Source organism: Sminthopsis crassicaudata, chromosome 3 (genome assembly GCF_048593235.1).
Source record: "Sminthopsis crassicaudata isolate SCR6 chromosome 3, ASM4859323v1, whole genome shotgun sequence".
Classification (NCBI taxonomy): Eukaryota; Metazoa; Chordata; class Mammalia; order Dasyuromorphia; family Dasyuridae; genus Sminthopsis; species Sminthopsis crassicaudata.
The window spans coordinates 45757996-45781377 of NC_133619.1; the positions used below are offsets into that span (position 1 = coordinate 45757996).

General features: G+C 32.7%; 1 protein-coding gene across 6 annotated transcripts in view; it reads left to right on the forward strand.

The window, feature by feature from the left end:
- Positions 1 to 23382, forward strand: part of LOC141560372 (phospholipid scramblase 1-like) — a 59830-nt gene that overhangs the window by 16690 nt on the left and 19758 nt on the right. For 4 of the 6 annotated variants that reach the window (XM_074298387.1, XM_074298386.1, XM_074298389.1 and 1 more), the window contains exon 2: positions 10643 to 10670. The exons of the other annotated variants lie outside the window; for them this stretch is intronic. In XM_074298387.1, the coding sequence (XP_074154488.1) occupies positions 10658 to 10670 (13 nt within the window). In that variant the 5' untranslated portion in view covers positions 10643 to 10657. The remainder of the gene's footprint in view (positions 1 to 10642; positions 10671 to 23382) is intronic. 6 annotated transcript variants of the gene reach the window in all.

Below are 23382 nucleotides of genomic sequence, written 5' to 3' on the forward strand. Positions count from 1 at the left end.
CTCACCTCCGGTGTTTACACCCTCTCTGTTGCTCCTGGCTTGCTGCCAAGACGGAGTATCCACACTGGGGTAAAAGCCTTTTCACAGAAATGGCAGAGATTGTACCCCTCTCCCTCGGGTCTGAGCTGTGTGAGCTGCCTGTCTCGCTCTGGCTTGCCTGCCCTCAGTCTGTGCCCAGTCTGTTCGACCCTCCCCCGAGCAAACAGACCTTCTCTGGCGAATTTCAAGGATGTCTTCTCTTGGTGATTATTTGTGGGTTTCTTTTCTGGTCAAGCATTAACTCTGAGGTTTATCATGAAATAAGTTCTGAGAGTAAATGAGGAGCTCAAGCAGCTGTCTGCCTCCACCCCCGCCATCTTGGCCCCTGACTATTGCTTCTTGATATTTGAATTGTTTTTGTCTGGAAGCTTACAGTATTCCTTGAGATTTAGTTTTGGGGTTTTGCAACAATGTTCCTTGGAGTTTTCCTGTGGAATCTCTTTCCAGGGATGATGGATGAATTTTTTCAATGAGTATTTCCCCCCTCTGTTTCTAGAATATTAGGAGTTTTTCTTAATAACCTCTTGTAGAATGCTATCCAGGCACTTTTGGTTTTGGTCATGTCCTTCAAGTAGGCCAATAGTTTTTAAATTGTCTTTTCTGTGTTGGAGAGGATGTGGGAAAACTGGCACACTAATACATTGCTGGTGGAGTTGTGAAAGAATCCAGCCATTCTGGAGAGCAATTTGGAACTATGCCCAAAAAGTTATCAAACTGTGCATACCCTTTGACTCAGCAGTGCTACTACTGGGCTTATATCCCAAAGAAATACTAAAGAGCGGAAAGAGACATATATGTGCCAAGATGTTTGTGGCAGCTCTTTTTGTGGTAGCTAGAAACTGGAAGTTGAATGGATGCCCATCAATTGGAGAATGGTTGGGTAAATTATGGTATGTGAAGGTTATGGAATATTATTGCTCTGTAAGAAATGACCAACAGGAGAAATACAGAGAGGCTTGGAGAGACTTAAATCAACTGTTGCTGAGTGAAATGAGCAGAACCAGAAGATCGCTGTACACTTCAACAACAATACTGTATGAGGATGTATTCTGATGGAAGTGGAAATCTTCAACATAAAGAAGAGCCAACTCACTTCCAGATGATCAATGATGGACAGATTAGCTACACCCAGAGAAGAAACACTGGGAAATGAATATAAATTGTTAGCACTAATATCTGTCTGTCCAGGTTACATGTACCTTCGGAATCTAATGCTTATTGTGCAACAAGAAAATGGTATTTACACACATGTATTGTATCTAGGTTATATTGTAACACAAGTAAAATGTATGGGATTGCCTGTCATTGGGGGGAGGGGGGAAATAATTTGGAAAAATGAATACAAGGGATAATATTATAAAAAAATATATAATAAAAAATTATTAAAATAAAAAAATTGTCTTTTCTGGATCTATTTTCCAGATTGTTTCTTTCTTTTTTTTTTTTCAGTGAGGTAGTTTACATTTTCTTCCATTTTTTAATTCTTTTTAGTTTGATTGATTCTTACTATCTCACAAAGTCATTAGCTTCCATTTGCCCTGTTCTAGTTTTTAAAGTGTGATTTACTAAAGTTAGCTTTTCTATTTCTTTTTCCATATGGTTTATTCTGCTGTTTAAATTGGTTGCTTCAAACAACTTTTTTTCCCTTCCTTTTCTAAACTTTTGACTCTCATTCATGTCTCATTTCTTTTCTCATTTTTTCTTCTACATTTCTTATTTGCTTTTTAAAAGTCTTCTATGAGCATTTCCAAGAAGCCTCTTTGGGCTTGAGACCAATTTATCTCACTCTTTGAGATTTCTTTGGACATTTTTTCCTTGTCTGAGTTTGTGTTTTGGTCTGCCCTGTCACCGTAGTAACTTTCTATGGTCAAGGTTCCTTTCTATTTTTGGCTCATTATCTTTCCTTTTTTTTGGTTTTTCTTCTTTTTTTTTTTTTTTACTTTTAAGGTGGAGTTCTTATCATGGGGCAAAGGTGGTGGTGTCCCAAGTTTCCTATGTGACTCTGAGCCTTGGTTTTGAGCATAGGGGCCCTTTGCTTGCTCAGTTCAGGAAACAGCCTGGCTTCCCAGCAGTTGCCTTCTGAGCTGGGACTGGTTGCTGCTCCACTGATTCGCTCCTCTACTGAGCCAGGAGTGAGGGTCTTAGTTGCTGATTTGTTATGATTAAGACCCTTTCAACTCTTTCTCAGAGTCCATCTCTGCTGGGCTAAATACCCTTTTCACCCCGGTAAGACTGGCCTTTCTTTACGTTTTTTCAGTCTATCTTGAGTTGGAGAGTGGTTTCATTCCATCAGATTCTGTTCAGAGACTTGGTTTTATGTGGTTTTGGAGGGAAACTGGGAGAGCTAGAGCAGCTTCCTGACTTTACTATGCCATCTTGACTCCACCCCCAGAACTCTAGTCTACTTTCCTTTGTATTTTTTCCCATTCATTCTCTGAATCCTTTTCATTTATCCCAAGATAAATATCTTGGAAATATTTATACCCCCTAAATATTCCCATGTTCTAGACTTTTTGCTTTTCTAGATGAATTTTCTTATAATTTTTTTTAGCGTTATAAAATAATTATGTTGTTAGTTTCATTGTATGGCACTAAATAAGTAAATTAATTTAGGTAAATAGTCATTTTTATTTTAGTAGCTCAGCCTACTCATGAGTAATTTATATATATATATATATATATATATATATATGTAAATTTTTTTCCCCCTGATCTGACTTTATTTTCATAAAAAGTGTTTTATAATTGTGTTAATACACTTCCTGGGTTTTTCTTGGCAGGTAGATTCCAAAATATTTTATGTCATTTATAATTACTTTAAATGGAATTTCTCTTTTCTATCTCCTGATTCTGGATTTTGTTGGTTGTGTATAGAAATGTAGATGATTTCTGTGAATTTATTTTATAGCTTACAATTTAGCTAAAGTTGTTCTCTAAGTTGATTCTCTAAATATACCATCATATCATCAGCAGAGTGATAGTTTTGTTTTCTCATTGCTTATTCTAATATTTTTCAGTTTCTTTTTCTTCTCTTGTTGCAAAAACTAACATTTCTACATTTCTAGTTCAATATAAGTGGTGATGATGGGCATCCTTATTATTTTCCTCATCTTATTGGGAAAGCATCTAGCTTATTTCCATTACATATAATGCTTGCTAATGGTTTTATATAGACACTACTCATCATTTTAAATAAAACTCCCTTTATTTCTCTTCTCTCTAGTGTTTTTAATAGGAATAGGTACTACATTTTGCCAAAATCTTTTTCTTCATCTATTGGGGTAATCACATGATTTTGGTTAGTTTCACTATTTGTATGTTCCATTACGTTGATAGTTTTTCTAATATTGAACTAACCCTTTATTCCTGGCATAAATCCCACTTGGTTGTAGTATATGATTCTTGTCATATATTGCTTTTTGCTAGCATTTTCTTTGTCCTTAAATCTCCTATTTTTGTCCTCCTTTCTATCCACCCAACCTCCTTTTTTTCCCTACATCCTTATATAGTAAGACAAATTTCTATACCCAACTGAATGTATTTGGTTTTCCTTCTGAGCAAAATTCAATGAGAGTAAGGCTCAAACATTATTTACTCTCCTCTTCTTTCCGTCTATTGTAATAGATCTTTTCTGTCTCTACATGTGATGTAATTTACCTTACTCTTCCACCCCCTTTTCTCTTTTCCCAGTACAATCCTTTTTTTGATTACTCAATTAAAAAATATTACATCAAAGTCCAATTATACCCACACCCTCTGTCTAGGTAAATCTCTTCTGAATGCTCTAATAAAAATACTGTTCTTAAGAGTTACATGTATCATCTTCCTGTGTTGGGATATAAACAGTTTAGCCTTATTGAATAGCATATTTTTTTCTTTCCTGTTTACTTTTTTATTCTTCTCTTGAGTCTTGTATTTTAAGATTGAATTTTCTATTCAGCTCTGGTCTTTTCGTCAAGTGAGGAATGGCTCTTATTTTTATAAGTTTAATTTGGATTTTTATATTTTTGAGGAATTAAGTTTTTATCAAAGTTACTATAATTTTTTTCACAGTAATAATTACCAGCTTTGTATTTCCCACCACCCTTTTACCATATGTATTCTCAAACATGTTTTGCTTCTGACTTTTACTTCCCCAAAATTGTTCTTCCATCTATTAGCTCATTCCAGCTTCCATTATCCCCTTCCCATTGTTTCTACACTCATTTCCAATGACAGTAAGATTCAAGTGTTCCCCTTCCTGCCTTCCCATTTCCCCCTCCATTGTAAAATCTCTTTCAGACTTCTTTTATGTCATATAATTTATCCTATTTTACCCCTTTTTTTTTCCTTTTCCATTCCTCCAGGTAATCTTCTTTCTCATATATTAATTTTATTTTTTAGATAATTATAACATCATGTAATTCAACTACTTTTGCTTTCTGTCTATATATTCTCATTCTAATTGCCCTAATAATGAGAAAGTTTTAAGAGTAATAAATATTTTTCCATGTAGAAATATAAACAGTTGCAGTGATGAGGACCTGGACTAGAATAAATAGCATGTCCAAAGAGATAAATGGTCACCTTTAATAGATGAGTTAACAAGATATATTGGAAGGGAGTGATGGTGAAATATGGGATGTGACTTCAAGAGACAACTAGCTGAAACTATCTCTGAACAGTAATTATTTCTACAAAATATCTGGCAAGACACTTTATTGGAAGGTGTACAGTGAAGAAGAACTTATTTTAATTATGTTATCCTGGAGTGCGGAGTGGGGGAGATTTTTTAAAAGTAGAGGATTGGACAGAAGATCTTTGTGCTTGTATGTTTGAATTACATAACCCCTTAGGTTCCTTCCCCTTTTAATATTCTGCAATGCACTTTCCTGCACTGAAATTCTGTGCTTCTCTAAATTTCAGATCTGTGGCTGGTTAACTAAGTTAGTTAAAGCCTAGTATATCTTGGATCCCAAAGCCAATTTCTTTATAGTACAAGTATTCTTATTACACACTTACAGATTGTAATCACTCCAATTGGTCATCTCCACTGTGATTGCCAAGAAGTATAAGATGAAAGAATAATAAAGAAGTAACACATGTCCATTACTATAAAAAGAAAACAATTCAAAGTGTATTACATGCTGTGGAGAGGTCCACTGTCCTCTTCCTATAATGAAGGGCATTGCATTATTTCATAGGAGTAGAAAACTTGCCTCTGGCTCTTTGAGGGCTTCTATGTCATGATGCTCTTTCATCTTGAGGTTATGTACCACTAAAATTGCTAAAAATCACTAAAAGTTGTTTCTCTTTCAGGCAAATTTGTATTAGCAGGTAGGGATTGTTCAATTTGTAACTGTAGTGCTTAAATTTCAAATACATTATTAAATAGCATTATTCATAATTTTGTGAAACGTTCTGAGAAACAGCCTATGGCTTAAATCTAAATAGTTGTTTGTTTCTAAGTCTCATGCTTACAACTTGATCTATGAATTTACCAGCTCTGTGTTTCTGTGTGCTTGTGTGTACCTTAATACAACTTTTTATCCCAAGGGCTTGGAAACAGTAAACATTATTTTTTTCTAAAATAATAATATTGGGAAAAAGTCCTGGAAGTCTTTGGGGAGAGAGCAAGGAAGTATGTGAAAAATTAAAGATTGTTGTTAAAAATCAAGGTAAACTAATCTAAGTAAAAGAGATAATGCTTTTCCTTTGAGAGAAGAATAGAATTTGTTTGACCCTGTCAAACAAGGTAAGGACCTTTGTGTGGTGTGCTCTGTTCTGGATAATTATATTGGATCTTTGTGCTGATCTCATCAATGAGAAGTTTTTAGAAGTTTCTCAGTACTTGAAATCAAGTTCACTGGAAAACACTGCAGATTATATCACTTCCTTCTTTTGAATATAGATATATTTAAACTGACAGCTAGATTGTTCTGGGTCCTGGGGCTGGGGTTAGGAAGACCTCAGTTCAAATCCAGCTTTAGCATTTGCTAGTCATAAATCCTGGACAGGTCAGTTACTCTGTCTGATTCCGTTTTCTGGTTGTAAAATAGAGATAATAATAGGACCTATTTCAAAGATTGATGTAAGAACTGAAATAATATTTGTACAATGCTTTTCACAATTCCTAGCACATTTTAGGTGCTTACAAAATTCTTTTCCCCTCCTACTTTTACTCTTTCCTTGGTTATCTTTGGTATCGCTTCTCAGTTAGCCTTTTTTTTTTCTTTCCTTTTTTTCAGTACAAAGATCATTCTCCTTGGCAGAAAGCAAACAAACAAGCAAACAGAAATAAAACAGCAATTCAGCAAATTTCATTAGTTACTGTCTCTTCTGTCACAAAAAATAGTCCTATTCCTTCTTTGTCTTCTTTGATAAAACTAAGAGGAAAAAATTCTGTTAGCCTTAGTTTTTCTTCTCTGTTTTAACATTTGTATTGCATAGAATCATGAACCGAGAGCTAGGAAGACCATTTAATTCACCCTGGATCATTATTTTATAAATGATGGCTCAACTTGTACTATATTGCACCATTATTGTAAGAACATCTAGTCTTCATCTCATTGCTTATCTTTCAAAAATCTTTGTTGTTCAATGAGTTCCATGTGCATTCATATCCTAGTTTATGAACAATTTCCCTCCTTCCCTGTCATCAAAATTGTTTCTCTTTCTCTCTTTAAAATCTCATTCTAGAAAGTTTCTTCTATCTCTTGGTCTTAAATTTTCTTTAATCCATGAGACACTGCCTCTTCACACCAATGTCTTTGGAAATCTTCTCATCTAAAATCAACTATACATTTCAGTACGTTTTTCACTCCTCTCCCACAGATTCTAAAATAGGACTAGGACGGTTATTTCCATTCAAGATTCCCAACATTTCTATTGGAACAACCAATTTATTTTTGCTAAATCTCAGTCCAAGGACCAAAATTCAATTCCTGGATTTGCTACTACCATCTCGTGTGGTTGACTTATTTTACCTTTGTCAGCCTCAATTTCTTTATTATTATTATTATTAAAATAAGTGGATTGAATTAGATACTATTTAAAGCTCCTTCTAGTTTTATGACTTATGAATTCAAGCTGCTGGGCAGCTAGGCTGAAGGTAGGCTTAAAGAACCAGATCTGGAGAAGACTCATTTTCTTGAGTTAAAATCTGGTCTCAGACACTTATTAGATGTGTTACTCTGAGCAAGTCATTTAACCCTATTTGTTTCTCATCTGTAAAAATGATCTGGAGAAAGAAATGGTAAACCATTCCAGTATCTTGCCAAGAAAATCCAATTGAGGTCATGAAGAATTGAATATAACTGAAATGATTGAACAACAACCACAACATGAATCCAGGCTTTGGATTTCAGATCTTGAAGGAATCAGTGTTAAGAGAAACAATCCACCTTCTTTCTTCATGGTTTGAAGTCTCTTCCTTGTTCTTGAGAAAACTGAATTGCGTCAATAAATTGAACCCAAGAATTCACTAAGTTTGATAGTCCAGGAAGATATTGCTTGGATGGAAAGAATGTGTAATTTGTATTTGTTTAATTTTGTTTTGTTTCTTTTAAATGTCTCCCCTGAGGTAATTAAGGGTTTCTGTTTGTATAGTGATATTTCAAGTTACAGGATTTCCCTATCCCAAGCGAACATGCTACCTTCCTTGGCAATCTTAACAAACAAACAAACAAACAAAAAAAAATGAATAAGGGTGGGGAAAGACAATCACGCTGGAGAGGGAGTTAAAGTCTTACAAAAAAGTTGATATTCTTGTAATATTACTAGAATCCACAGCAGTCTTTCACTCTACAATTCATGCAAAGAACTGAGGACCAGTTTCCTTAAAGGAAGTGGTGGGGCTGATTTCTTTATTCTATCTATCACGTGTTATTATGTAACAGAAAAGTTAATTGTGGGATTGTATCAGCCTGTAACTTGAGACATTGCACAATTATCAAATCCTAAATGCAACAGAGGAAGGATATATCACATTTAAGCCTCAGGTTACTCAGCAGCCAATTGCTAAATCTTTATACTAACTAATACCTAATGTAAGGATTTGTACTATTAAAACTAGATTAGAGAAAGTCACAATATCTTATGAACTGAAAAAGGCCTCAGAAGTTCTCTTGTCCCAACAATGTCTGAATTCCATCTTGAGCATCCCCCTAAAGAGTATTATCCAGTCTTCACTTAAAGCCTTCATGCAAGAATAATTCACTATCTCCCAAGGCAATTTCTGGATGCTATATTTTTTCTTCAGTTTGCATCTATGAACCTAGTTTACTCTGGTCCAGGTAGAACTCAAGACAGCTCTTCAAATTCATCTTTCATCTTCCTTCCAAATCCTTACTTCTCCAAGGTAAAATTTTTATTTCTTAAGCTGCCTATACAACATGATATTCTTCAACCTATAGTTGCCTTTTCTAAAATGAGAAACACATAAACAAAAAAACAGGAAATTTTTTTAAATTTCCTTTTAATCTACTCTTAAAAAGATGGTTATAGAATTATGGTAAAGGAGATAAATTAAAATATTTTCTTTTGATTACTTCAGATAAATTTAGAAGATAAAACCTGAACTCTGATCCAACTTGTATATGTATATATCTTTATATAACTATACAGATATATAGATATATATATATATATAATATAGATCTTATAAATATATGTATATTATGTAAATATGTATATATATATATATATATATACATATATATAGATATGGGTTTAAATCTTTCTCTATACCTATATTCATAGACAAACATATTTGTCATTTCTTTTAGTACAGTAGTATTCTTTCACAATCATATACCACAACTTGTTCAGATATCCCCCAATTGATGGGATTCCCCTCAATTTACAAATGAGGAGGCAACAGGTGATGAGAAAAAAAAAATACCTGCGCATGTGATATGGATCAGAGATGAAGGAAATGTTTTTGACGCTTTTCTGTCTTGCTTCCTTAAGGCTTTCTCTCTCTATGTTGCTATGCAATAAACATTCAAAGTATTAAGCTTAAGGAGAGGCTAGTCTTTCTCCTTCCTGTGCTGTTAGTCAATTAGATGTCTAACAGTAATTACCTCTAAGATCACAGAAAATTCTACATTAAAAGTCCTTTTCTTTTTTCCCCCCATTATATTTTTTATTCATTTCATAAAATATTGTTCAATTATACACAAAATATTTTAAAATTCATTTTCTTTAAATTTTGAATACCAAATTCTTTCCCTTCTTTTTTCCCTTTTCCCTTTCTTTTAAAAGCAAGCAATTTGATATAGATCCTACACATGAAATCATGTAAAACATATGCCCGTATTAGGTTATAAAAGAAAATACAGACCAAAATACACACGCACGCACACACATACACACACATCCACAAGGAAGTAAAAAAAAGTCTGCTTCTCCCTTCATCCATATTCCATCATTCTGGAGATACATAACATTTTTCATCATTAATCTTTCAGAATTGTCTTTGATTTTTGCATTGCTGAGAATAGCTAAGTCATTCACAACTTTTCATTGTAAAATATTTCTTTTACTGTGTATAGTGTTCTGATTCTTCTCAGTTCATTCATATCAGTCTTCCCAGGTTTTTCTGAAACCTGCTTGCCTTCTCTTATAGCACAAATAGTATTCTATTGTAATCATATAGTATACCTTATTCAGACATTCCACAACTGATGGGCATCCTTTCAATTTACAATTCTTTGCCACCACAAAAAAGAACAACTATAAATATTTTTGTACATATGGGTCTTTTCCCGTTTTCTTTTTTCTCTTTAGGCATTGCTGGTTCAGAGTATTCAGAATTTTATAGCCCTTTTAGGTATAATTCCAAATTGCTCTCTTATGGTTGGATCACTTCCCAGCTCCACCAACAGAGTACATTACTGTCCCGTTTTTTCTACAAACCCTCCAATATTTGTCCTTTTCCTTTTCTGTCATGTTAGTTGATCTGATAGGGTGTGAGATGGTAGGAGAAAAATTGGACAAGTCCTCTATACTTCAAATTCTGCATCTACAGAAAGAGAGATTTGGTCTTGGAGGTATCTTCCAGCTCAAAATTTGTGATGCTCATCCTGAAGTCATGCCCTCTGCTTGTTTCCAAACTTCTTAAGCCTGGTTATTTTAAATTCCTGTGAGTGATACTTTTAAACCCTTCAAATGTTTGTAATTTTATTGGTGGACATTCCTGCAGCTAACTCTGAAAAGTTGCAGTGTGCAATCTTAGATTGTGTTCAGGAGGACTGTGGCCAAAATATTAATGAACCTGAAGCCAACCTGAAACTAAGCCTCTCTAAATTTAGCTGTGCTAGTTCTGAAACAACTGACTCAGGGCTCATCAACTCTCTTCCAACTTAAGATGACTTATTAGAGCTTGTTGGTTCAGCTTTTAAGATCCAAGAGTTATTTCCATATCACAGTATGTCTCCAAAATCAGATTTAAGTGGACTTTAAACTGTATATTAACAAATAAGCAACTTCTTTACAGAATTAATTTTTATTTGTTAGGTGTCTATGATAATCCATACTTCATGAGATATGTTTGACTTGTATAGTTATAAGCAAATGCTTTTTGGACTTTAAAATACTAACATGGCAATATTTTGTCTTTTAGAACCACTTAACAGCCATGGACAAACAAGGTAGGTACTTATTTGTCATGTAAGTATTTATGAGATATTTTGGTAACAAACATATTATTTGCTTACTTGATTTCTAAGACTATTTAGTGATAAACACACAGCTTATTTTTAGGAAATTAGATTGTGTATTATACCTGAGGACCCTAAGTTCACCAAGGCCCATGGAAGGGAATGGGAAGGGAATAAGCATTTATGCACTGTCCACTTTGCATCAGGCACTGTGCCAAATGCTTTACAAATAACGCATTTGATCCTCTCAACATTGTTGTGAGGTGCTGTTATCCCCATTATATAGCTGAGGAACCTGAGATATGGGATAAGTGACTTGCTCAGGGTCATATAATTAGTGACTGAGGCTTTGATTGAACTCAGGATTTGTCAGTTATGAAGTTTTTCACAGTTTTTTCTATTTATATTAATTTTGTGATTGTTGTGATCAGCTCAAAAAAGCATTTCTATTTTCCTCTGTCTTATTCCTTATTATTATGGAACAATAAATTTTCATATTTCTAGACCAAAATTTATTTAGCCATTCTTAAATTGGTTGGCACTCTCTTAAAGTTATTTTCCACAAAAAAGTAGTGCTTTAAATATTCTGATATTTTACTATAGAGAACAAATCTAAATAGAATTGTATTGCTAGGTGAAATGTTATGTACAGTTGGGAATATTTTTGTTAGTGATTTAACATATTGTTTTGAGAAATGTCTTTGATGTATTATTCAAAAATTTTAAATTAGGGTTCATTAAGGATATTTTTCTTTAGTTTTCTTTCTTTGATTGTCTCTCCCCATTTTAGGTATCAATAACAAAATAGTAGTTTCATTAAGAAAATAGGTATACAAGGAAAAGTCAGGAATTATATGAGCAAAATTATGAAACACTTGCCACAAAAATAAAGTCAGATTTAAATAATTGGAAAGATATTCAGTGCTCTTGGATACGCCGAGCGAATATAACAAAGATGACAATACTCCCAAACTAATCTATTTATTTAGTGCCATACCAATCAGACTCCCAAGAAACTATTTTAATGACCTAGAAAAAATAACAACAAAATTCATATGGAAGAATAAAAGGTCGAGAATTGCAAGGGAACTAATGAAAAAAAAGTCAGAGGAAGGTGGTCTAAGTGTACCTGATCTAAAGCTATATTATATAGCAGCAGTCACCAAAACCATTTGGTATTGGCTAAGAAATAGACCGGTAGATCAGTGGAACAGATTAGATACAAAGGATAAAAAAGGGTACAACTATAGCAATCTAGTGTTTGACAAACCCAAAGATACCAACATTTGGGATAAAAATTCATTATTTGAAAAAAACTTTTGGGAAAACTGGAAATTAGTATGGCAGAAATTAGATATGGATCCACACTTAACACCATATACCAAGATAAGATCAAAATTGGTCCATGATTTAGGCATAAAGAATGAGATCATAAATAGATTAGAGGAACAGAGAATAGTCTACCTCTCAGACCTGTGGAGGAGGAAGGAATTTATGACCAGAGGAGAACTAGAGATCATTATTGATCACAAAATAGAAGATTTTGATTACATCAAACTAAAAAGTTTCTGTACAAACAATACTAATGCAAACAAGATTAGAAGGGAAGTAACAAATTGGGAAAATATTTTTACAGTTAAAGGTTCTGATAAAGGTCTCATTTCCAAAATATATAGAGAACTGACCCTAATTTATAAGAAACCGAAGCCATTCTCCAATTGATAAATGGTCAAAGGATATGAACAGACAATTCTCAGATGATGAAATTGAAATTATATCCACTCATATGAAAGTGTTCCAAATCACTACTGATGAGAGAAATGCAAATTAAGACAACTCTGAGATATTACCACACACCTGTCAGATTGGCTAAGATGACAGATACAAATAACGATGAATGTTGGAGGGGATGTGGGAAAACTGGGACACTAATACATTGTTGGTGGGCTGTGAAAGAATCCAGCCATTCTGGAGAAAAATTTGGAAATATGCCCAAAAAAGTTATCAAACTGTGCATACCCTTTGATCCAGCAGTGCTGCTATTGGGCTTATATCCCAAGGAAATACTAAAGAGGGGAAAGGGACCTGTATGTGCCAAGATGTTTGTGGCAGCTCTTTTTGTAGTGGCTAGAAACTGGAAGATGAATGAATGTCCATCAATTGGAGAATGGTTGGGTAAATTATGGTATATGAATGTTATGGAATATTATTGTTCTGTAAGAAATGACCAACAGGAGGAATACAGAGAGGCTTGGAGAGACTTATATCAACTGATGCTGAGTGAAATGAGCAGAACCAGAAGATCACTGTACACTTCAACAACAATACTGTACGAGGATGTATTCTGATGGAAGTGGAAATCTTCAACATAAAGAAGATCTAACTAACTTCCAGCTGATCAATGATGGTCAGAAACAGCTATACCCAGAGAAGGAACACTGGGAAGTGAATGTAAATTGTTAGCACTACTGTCTATCTACCCAGGTTACTTATACCTTTGCAATCTAATACTTAATGTACAACAAGAAAATGGTATTTACACACATGTATTGTATCTAGGTTATACTATAGCACATGTAAAATGTATGGGATTGCCTGTCAGCTAGGGGAGGGAGTAGAGGAAGGGAGGGGAAAATTTGGAAATTTGGAAAAATGAATACAAGGGATAATGTAATAAAAAAATTACTCATGCATATATACTGTCAAAAATTTTTATAATTATAAAATTTAAAGATAATAATAATAAAAAAGAAAATAGGTATATACCTTCTTTTCCAAATAATGTATAAATGTAGTAGAATTCACTTATAAATATATTTGAGACTAAAGTTTGTATTGGAGTGAGAGTACATTTCTGATTTGTTGACATTCTCATGTTGGAATTGAACTTTTAAATTCTTTATTTCATAATTGTTAATCTAGGCATTTTTATGTTTTGTTAATAATTCATATGTTACTTTTAAATTATGAGTTTTCATGACATATAATTGTGCAAAATAATTTCAGTTTCTATTATTTACTATTTATTTGTTACAACTTCTCCTTTTTATTTTTATATTAGTAATTTATTTTTCTTGTGTTTTTAATCAATTTACCTTATGTCATTGTTAATCCTTTTAAATTTTATTATATTGATTTTATCATTTTTATTTTGTATTTACCTGAAACTTTAAAATTTATTGCTTTTTTTGGTGTGTCGTTTTTGTACTGTGCCCAATTCTTTGATCTTTTGCTTCTCTCTTTTGTCGATATATGTGTATAATGATATAAATTTTCCTTTAACAACTATTTGAGCTGAATCTAATGAAATTTTAGATGTTGATTCATTATTATATTTTTTGAAAAAAATCATTTGCTTTCATATGATGCTAATCTCTTTTTTTTGTTGCTTTATCTGAGATTATGATTGCCACTTCCTTTTTAAAAATTCACATGGGGAATAATAAATTTTACTTCATCTTTAATCCTAACTCTACATAAATCTTGATTTCAAGTGTGATTTTCTAAACAAATTTGGTACTCCTTTTGCCACCTGCTTTTCTTGTATTGAATTTATCTCATGAATAAGATTTTATTTTATGATGCCATTTCTCATTATACTATTTCTATCCTATCCTATTCTTTTTATTAGGAAAATAAAATCCCAAAATGAGCATCTAAGTAGTGCACTGGATAGAACATATGGTTCAAAGTCAAGGTTTTTTGAATTTAAAGCCAGCTATGTAGTCCTGGGCAAATTTGCCTCAGTTTTCTCATCTGTAAAATGAACTGGAGAAGAAAATGATAAGCCACTTCAGTATCTTTTCCAAGAAAACTCAAATTGAGTCATGAAGAATCAGACAAGAATGAAATGACTGAACAACAATGGCTGATCTTAACTTTTTATCTTGATGAAGTCAGGGGAGCAATTCCTAGTTCAAAATATACATATGATAAAATCACAAAGGCCATTCTCTTCACCAAAAGGGACATTTATTTAGAAGTTACAGACAAAATGAAGAAATAAAATAGACACCAGGAGGGATAAATATGAAATAGATTCAGGAAAGCATAAAATAATGAATAATTGAAAAGACATGTCTCTCAATAGAATTCACAATTAATCAGGAGAAAGGAAATACTCCATGATATGGCAGGCTAAATCCCTAAAGAAACTTAACGTCCTAAAAGTGTTAGCTATAAGAAAGAGGAAAAACACTATGAGGAATGGGAGGAAAGATGGAGTAAGGAGAAAGATACCATGAGATATGGGGAAAGAGATGGAAAGAAAGACAACAGGAGGCAGAAATACATAGACTAACTCAAAAGAATTTAGCAAAGATGAAGTGGGCCATAGACAAATTTATAGAAGAAATTTAACCTCAGGGTTTAACCTATCTCAGCTTTCTGATTGGATACAGTAAGGTGGGATTACACAAGACCTCCACAGGGGTAAGACTATAAGACTGAGCTGATCCCAGCAATGCTCTTCCCTATTTGCCTCAGAAAATAATTTTATCTACACGTCAGATTTTCTCTGCCAACCCCACTTAGTGACCCAGGACCTCTTCAACTTGACCTTAACTGATGGATGAGTCTTACCCTTCTAGCTGCTTATTCTCCTCTTTTTAATCTGTCCTCCATAGCTAAAATTTACTTTCCTTCCCTTTACTCTCTTTCTTAAATATCCTTTTTGCCTTTCCTAGTTCCAATCTATTTCCCTACTGATTTTAATGTATTTATATACTATGGTCAGTATTTGTGTTCAGATTTCTTTCAATTGAAGATGTAATTAATGAGAAACTTACTTCTCTGGTATCTACCTACATATTTAAATATTATTATTTTGATATACCTACATCAGGAGGAATGTCATTACTCATTTTTGCATAGTATATTTCTTTTCTCCTCCCTTTTCTTAACTCTTCAAACAAAACAACTTAAAACTCCATACAAGATTAGATGATATCTTTGTTCTCTAATTTGCTCTTAAAGATGATGAGGTTTTAAAGAGATATTCTTTTCCTCTATTACAAAGTAAACATTTGATCATTTTATCTCTTCAATTTCTCAAATATAGTTATCTTTGAAAATGTATTGTATCCTATGTTTATATTTCAAAGATTCTACCTAATTTCAGTTTTCTCAACTGGAGTATCTGAAAGACCTCCATTCTATTAAAAATGCATTTTCCCCTTTAAGATTGTACTCCATTTTATAAAATAAACCTTTTTTCTTTTGATTTTTGATATAAATGAACTTTTGTTTTTTTCTTTCTTTGACCAGAAAACTCTGGATTTCTAGGTCACATTCAACTTGAGGTTACTTAAGGGTGACCTATTGATTTTATTTTTTACTTTGCTTCCTAACAAACTTGACATATTTTTATAATTTTTTTTTTTGATGAGTGATATTGAGTAGTTTGTTTTTGTTGTTGATTGGTAGGTTAAGTTTCGGGTAATCAGGATTTTTAAATGATTGGTTCATAATATCTTTTTCAGGTCAGTTTTTTTTTTCTGATAGATAATTACATTCCTCTAATTTTTCATTGCTTCCACTTTGTTCTAATATTTCTTGTTGCCTTGTTAAATCATTTAGTTCTGTATTGGCTGAATTTTATTTTTCACATATCAACCGCTTGTATAGTTATACTTTTTTTGATCCAACTGTTCATGGTTATTCTTTGTTTTACCTAATTTTTTTAACTTCTTGTATCTATTCACTGAAACTTTGTAACCATTCCATTCTTTTTTTTTTTTACTTAAGTTTTACTTATGATTGTTTTAGAATCTCCTTCCTTTGAGATTATATTATGATTATTTTAATCCATGTTATAGTTTGTTTATTTTGTTTCTTGTGTCCATAGTTTCACTTCTTGTGTTTAGGTTTTGTGCCATTTTTAACCATTATATAACATGGTTACACCTCAGTTTTGCTTCCAAGTAATCTAGGCATAGGGCACTCACAGCTAGGACTGGTACAAACATCAGAAAACATCTAGTAACACACACAATTCATATTTTTAGAGATAAGGAAATTAAAGCCTAGAAAGATGCTTTGCTTAAGTAGTTAAGGTTCTGATTAAGAAAATTGACTGGGCCCAAACCCTGCCTTCTTTTATCTTCCTAATCTAGAATTCAGCTCTACCTCAGATCTGGGAGCTAGACATAACACTGTTATCAAATCCTTCCCATTTATATAAATCTTTATCTTTTATCTCTCTTCTGGGGCTTCCCCAAAAGGTCAGACAGGTATTATTGAGGAAAATTGTCCTGATATGAACAGGATATGAATGAGCAATATTCAAATGAAGAAATCAAAACTATACATAGTAATATAAAATACTTTAAAACATTATTGATTAAAGAAATGAAAATTTAAATAACTTTAAATAACTTAATAGCACTTGACACCTATCAGATGGGCTAATACTATAGAAAAGAAAAATGACAAATTATTTGGAATGGATGTGAAAAAACTGGCACTACATCATTGTAGCTAGAATTGTAAAGAACAATTTGGAACTATGCCCAAATGACTATAAAACTATGATTATTAAACTCTGACCCGGTGAAACTACTACTGATCGGTATCTCAAAGAGATAAATTAAAAAAAAAAAAAAAAAAAAAAAAAAGGAAATGGTCCTATACATACAAACATATTTAGAACAATTTTTTTTTTGTGATAAGAAAAAATTGAAATTGAGAAGATTTTTAGAGGAAGTTTTGGCATATGATTGGATTGTAATAGGATGCTATTGTGCTATAAGAAATGAAAGAAATTAAGTGCAGAATGCTTTCAGAAAAATCTGGAGAGATGCACATAAACTAATGCCAAATGGAGTGAACAAAACCAGAAAAACAGTGTTCACAGTTACAGCAATATTATAAACTATGAATTGCTAATTATTCTTAGTAACTAAACGACTTAAGAGAATCATGAAGGACTTAACATAAAAAAAAAAAAATGTTCCCTGCTACCTTCCCTGCAGAGAAGGAAGTACTATAGTCCAAATGCAGATCAAACCATATATCTTTTTTACTTTATTTTTTCTTGGTTTTTTTTTCATATTTTATCTTTTACAGCATAGAAAATCAATACAGAAATGTGTTTTGCCTGAATAACCTATACTAAATTGTTTACCTTTTCAATCCAGGGGAAGGGAAGAATTTGAAACACAAAATTTAAGGAAAAAAAAAGTTTTTATAAGTAATTGGGAAATGAAGAAAAGAAATATGGGCAACTAGATGGCACTCTGGATACAATATAGGGCCTAGAATTCAAATCTACCCTTGTAGCTGTGTGCCCCTGGATAAGTTACTTACCCCTTGTTTCAATTTCCTTATCTGTAAAATGATCTAGAGAAAGAAATTGCAAAATAATCTAATGTCTCTATCAATAAAACCTTAAAATGGAGTCACTAAGAATTAGACATGATTTAATGAATGGATAGTGACAACAGGAACCTGAGATATGTGACCCATAGTAATACTTATATGCTTTAGTTGCTTATTTTGAGATTGACACCACTGCTTTATGGAATACAATTCAATGGTACTTTTCCTTGAATTTAGGATTTCATTTGGCTTTGTTATTGCATTGTTAGTAATTGTTCCTTAAGGGATTTGGGACTACCTATATCTTGGCAGATGACCATCTTGATTAGTAAGAATTGTCATCATGTATTCTATAATTTGGAATGGAAATTAGACTTTTTTCAATTGGACCCAGAATATAGAAGCAGGGGCAATGTGTAGAAGCTACAAAGAGGGGGATTTATGCTTTATGTAATAAAGAAAAATATTCCTAAATAATTTTGGTCATTGTTAAGCCATTTGTTTGTGTTTATCTCTTTGTGAACCCCTGAAACATAGCATACTAGGTCCTTCTGTCCTCCACTATCTCCCAAAGTCTGTCCACTCTCATTGCTTTCATGACACTTTCTATTTCATCCCCTGCTATCCCCTTCTCTTTTTGCCTTCAATCTTATTCAGTATCAGGGTATTTCCTAATGAGTCCCATTTTCTCATTATTTGGTTACAGTAGCTAAACTTCAGCTTTACTATTAACCTTCCAGTTGATAGTCTTAATTAGTTTAAGTATTGACTGATTTAATCTCCTTGTTATCCAAGAGATTCTCAAAAGTCTCCAATACCACAAATCAAAAATATTATTTTGTGGTATTCAGCTTTCCTTATGGTTCAACCCTTACAGTCCTACATTTCTACTGGGAAAACTGTAGCTTTGACTATACAGGTCTTTGTCAGCAAGATAAGGTGTCAGCTTTTTAGTATTCTGTCCAGATTTGCCATGGTTTTCATTCCAAGGAACAAACATCTTTTAATTTCATGGCAGCACTCACTGTCTGATCTTTGAGTTCAAGGATATAAAATCTGACCCTGCTTCCATTTCTTCTCCCCCTATTTGCCAGGAAGTGGTAGGGCCATTTGCCAAGATCTTAGATTTTTTTTTTTAATGTTAAGTTTGAAGCCAGCTTTTACACTTTTGTCTTTTATCCTCATCAAGAGGCCCCTTAATTCTTCACTTTCTGCCAGTAAAGTGATATTGTCTACATATCTGAGATTGTTTATATGTCCTCCCCAACCTTATTCCACTTTTTGTGTCATTCAGTCTGGCATTTTTGCATGATTTACTCTGCATTTAAGCTAAATAAGGTGATACTATCTATCCTTTTAGTATTTTTTTAAACTAAAATTAGAGCTATCTAAGGGTAGAAATGTACTTTCCAGCAGGCAGCAATATCTTCCAGATTGGAGACTTTCAAACTGAACAGATATTTATTGAGTATATTATAATAATAATTTTATTTCTGGATATATGTGGTACTACATGGCTTTTTGAGATTTTATGATTATGTTTTTTTCTAATATTAGAAACTATTTATTGATGTTGTATTATAATTATGGCTTCTATTGTAAATGGATTAATGCTTTTTACAGACTCATGGTAGGTATAGATTTTTGTGTAACTTGTTACTATGAAAATTATGTTGGAAGAGGATAGGTAAAAACAACAGTTCCTTCTATTTAGGAACTGCTTTTTTTAAAAAAAATTAAAATTTGGAGATAATTTAAGCTTGTGCTCATAAGAAAACCAGTATTTTAGGCAAAAAGTAAAAAAAATTAGCCACTCTCCCAGGTGTGTATGAAGTTTGGAGTAAGCTTGTGACTATTAACTATTTTTCTTTAACCTCAAGAATTGATTTATTTAGGCTATTCCAAGTGGATCATTTAAAATTCAGAGATATGATGAACAAACTATTCATTAAAGTCTCAAGAGATTGTAGGGAACAGGAAAGAAGTGTTTTAAATGTTTGAGGGGAAAAATTGTACTCCTCTTTCACAAGGGGATAGAAGAAAAATTCTACAAGCCATAGACTCAGGAGATTACCATTCAGTTGCCAACAAAATATTAGCAATATCCAAAACAATAAGTGTGAGCTTTTGTTTTTACTATAGTCTGGCCCTCTCAACAGTCTGAGGGAGCAGTGAACTGGCCCCTATTTAAAAAGTTTGAGGACCACAGTAATAGAGTATTGTTCAGTCGGTAATTAGCCTTAAGTGCTTGGTTGTCCAACCTCAGTGTATCAACTCAGTTTCAGCCCTTTACAAATAATAATAATAATAATTTTTGCAAAAATGTTATGGTAGTATTGAAGTTGTTATTTATGAATATTGTGTTACTTTATAATTAATTTAAAAATTAGTGAATTGTTAAATTGTTGGATTATCAATGAGTCATAAAATAATGTGAAAGAGGAAAAGTAAGTAAAAATTTAAAAAATACTTTGTTTCAAAAACAATTCTAACAATGTTTATTAAATGATTAGATTAAGAACTTTACAAAGGAAAACATTGGACCTACATTGGATAATTGAGAATTAGACTGTGTGCTCATTAAGATCAGGACAGATTTGGAGTTTGTCCTTTATAATCCCCAGTGTTTAAATATTTAATACATATTTCTACTGAACTTGTAGAAACAATCCAGCAGACCTTGTTTCCTTTTCTCAGGTTTACTAGTTAAAGTGAATGTTGAAGATTTCTTATGTATTATTGTCTTCTAATAGAAAAAGTTGGAGTAGGAATTGGAGTAGGAAAGAAGCTCATAAAGTGTAGTGGATTTAAACTATCTAAGTAAATTTATCCAGAGAAGGGTGATCAGTGGGTTATTGTCAGGCTAGAATTTGTTCTTTTGTGGTACCTTGTGAGGCTTTTCTTAGCTAATTCAATTTTTAAATCAATGATTTGAATAGATATCTGTATTATGATTTGTGGAAATTATTAAATTTGTGGATAACCCAAAACTGAGCATTAAGGTAATGGATGGCAGAATTGGAATATGAAAAGTTTAAGTGGATGACATTTAATTATATGACATTCAATTCCAAAACATCAACTGAGGAGATTTAAGATAGGAGGAAGAGGAAAATGTGAAAAATACTTGAAAAATTTAATACACTGAAAGCACAATATGAATTAATGATAAGATGTGTTCAGTCAAAAAAAAAAGCATAAGTAAGCAAACAGAAAAATCCTATTAGATGGAGAGTTTTCAGAAAGGAAAGTCTGAATTATTAGAAACAGTTGCCAGTGCCAAGACGTAGAAGAAAGACTACCAAATAATAAAGCCCTGCAGAAAAGAACCGTTAAGAGTGAGATTGGTAGTCCAGTACTATTTTTTTTCCTTTTTGACACACTATATAACATAACTATAACTACATAACCCGCTTAGATACAAAGAAGGGAACTAGAACCAATGAAACATTATAGAGAGGTATAGGCTTTTAGGATCTTTAAATTAATTGAATCCTGCTACTTTAAGCCAGCTTTGACTCTGGCCAGTCAACGCATTCAGGTTTGAGATTGAAGGAAATGAAACACTAATATGTCATCTAAAAGTTTAGAAAATGGAATTGACTTAGTCATAAAATGGAAAGAATCTTAGGTACTGATTCAATTGGATGCAGCTTTCTTGTCTGTGTTGGTGATATTGTCCCTGTCAGTCAGAAAAGTATGATGTATGTGATTGCTTTACTTTTGTGCTTAAGCAACAAGGAAGTGGGCCTATACCCAGTCCCCTGGGTCAGTTAAGTCTCGAAACTAGCTTCACTGCAAGGAAAACTATTGTATCCTACTTGTAAGAGACACTCTTCCCACATTAGTTCACTTTATAGCTGAGAAAACTGGGATTGTGATTTGCCCAAGTAATAAATAAGAGAGGCAAGATTAGAATTGAGGTCCTCTGATACCACAGATTCTGCTATTTCCATTGTATTATATTAGAAGTAACTTCCTAACTAATAGAACTGCTCAAAAAAGAAACAAGTTTCAAATTTGAAGTGGCTGCATGCTTTTTTAAAATAAAATAAAATAAAAAACAAATTAAAAATATTTAAAAAACATTCTAGAACTTATTCATGCTTAGGGTTCATGAACTTTTAAAAAGATTAACAATTATATATAAATAGAGTTATTTTCCATCATAATCCAATGTATTTAATTTTATGCATTTATAAACATTATTCTAATCAGGGATTTTTAGGCTTCTCCAGACTGGCAAAGAAATCTATGTTACCCAGAAAGATTGGTCAATAACTCCTACTTGAAACATTTCTTCAATTAAAAGTGACATATCATAATAGGTTTTTTTTTACATTTTTATTAATATTTTTTCTTTTTTATTAATTTTATATTTATAATTTTTTGACAGTACATATGCATGAATAATTTTTTTTACAACATTATCCCTTGTATTCATTTTTCTAAATTTTTCCCTCCCTCCCTCCCTCTACTCCCTCCCCTAGATGATGGGAAATCCCATACATATTAAATGTGTTACAGTATAACCTAGATACAATTTTTGTGTGTAAAACCAAATTTCTTGTTGCATGGTAAGAATTGGATTCCAAAGGTATAAGTAACCTGGGTAGAAAGACAGTAGTGCAAACAGTTTACACTCAATTCCCAGGGTTCCTTCTCTGGATGTAGCTGTTTCTGTCCATCATTAATAAACTGGAACTGAATTAGATCTTCTTTTTGACAAAGATATCCACTTCCATAGAATACATCCTCATATAGTATCATTGTTGAAGGGTATAATGATCTCCTTTTTCTGCTCATTTCACTCAGCATCAGTTCATGTAAGTCTCTCCAAACCTCTCTGTATTCATCCTGCTGGTCATTCATAATAGTTTTTTTTTTTTTTTTTTTAATGTGTATCTTTTCCATTGAGAACGAATGGGGTGGGGTTTGAAATAGCTTTTTTAAATGTCCCAGAAAATTTTATCTATTAGGAATATTCAGGGTATACATCATTCTAGATAACAAAGATGTTTTTAAAAAGCATCTTAACTGTTTTGTAAACAAGAAATATTTCTAAAAGGTCAGATGCACTTTCTGCCAGCTTGAAAAGATTAAACAATCCTCCACATACTCTATATGAATGAAGCCTGACATAGAATAAGCACTTAATATTGGTTGATGAGTTACAGTTCTCATTAGAAATGGCAGCTATTATACTGTACTATGATACATTAAATTCCTTAGGGACCATTGGTATGTATAAGATTATTGATTCTAAATGGTTCAGATTACTGTGCTTTTGGAAATTTTTTGTACATGCTTTCTTTAATTTCTCAGCGTCTTCCACTTTTGCCATAAGTCATTACTTTCCCTTCGCATCTTTGTGCCTTTCTTCTAA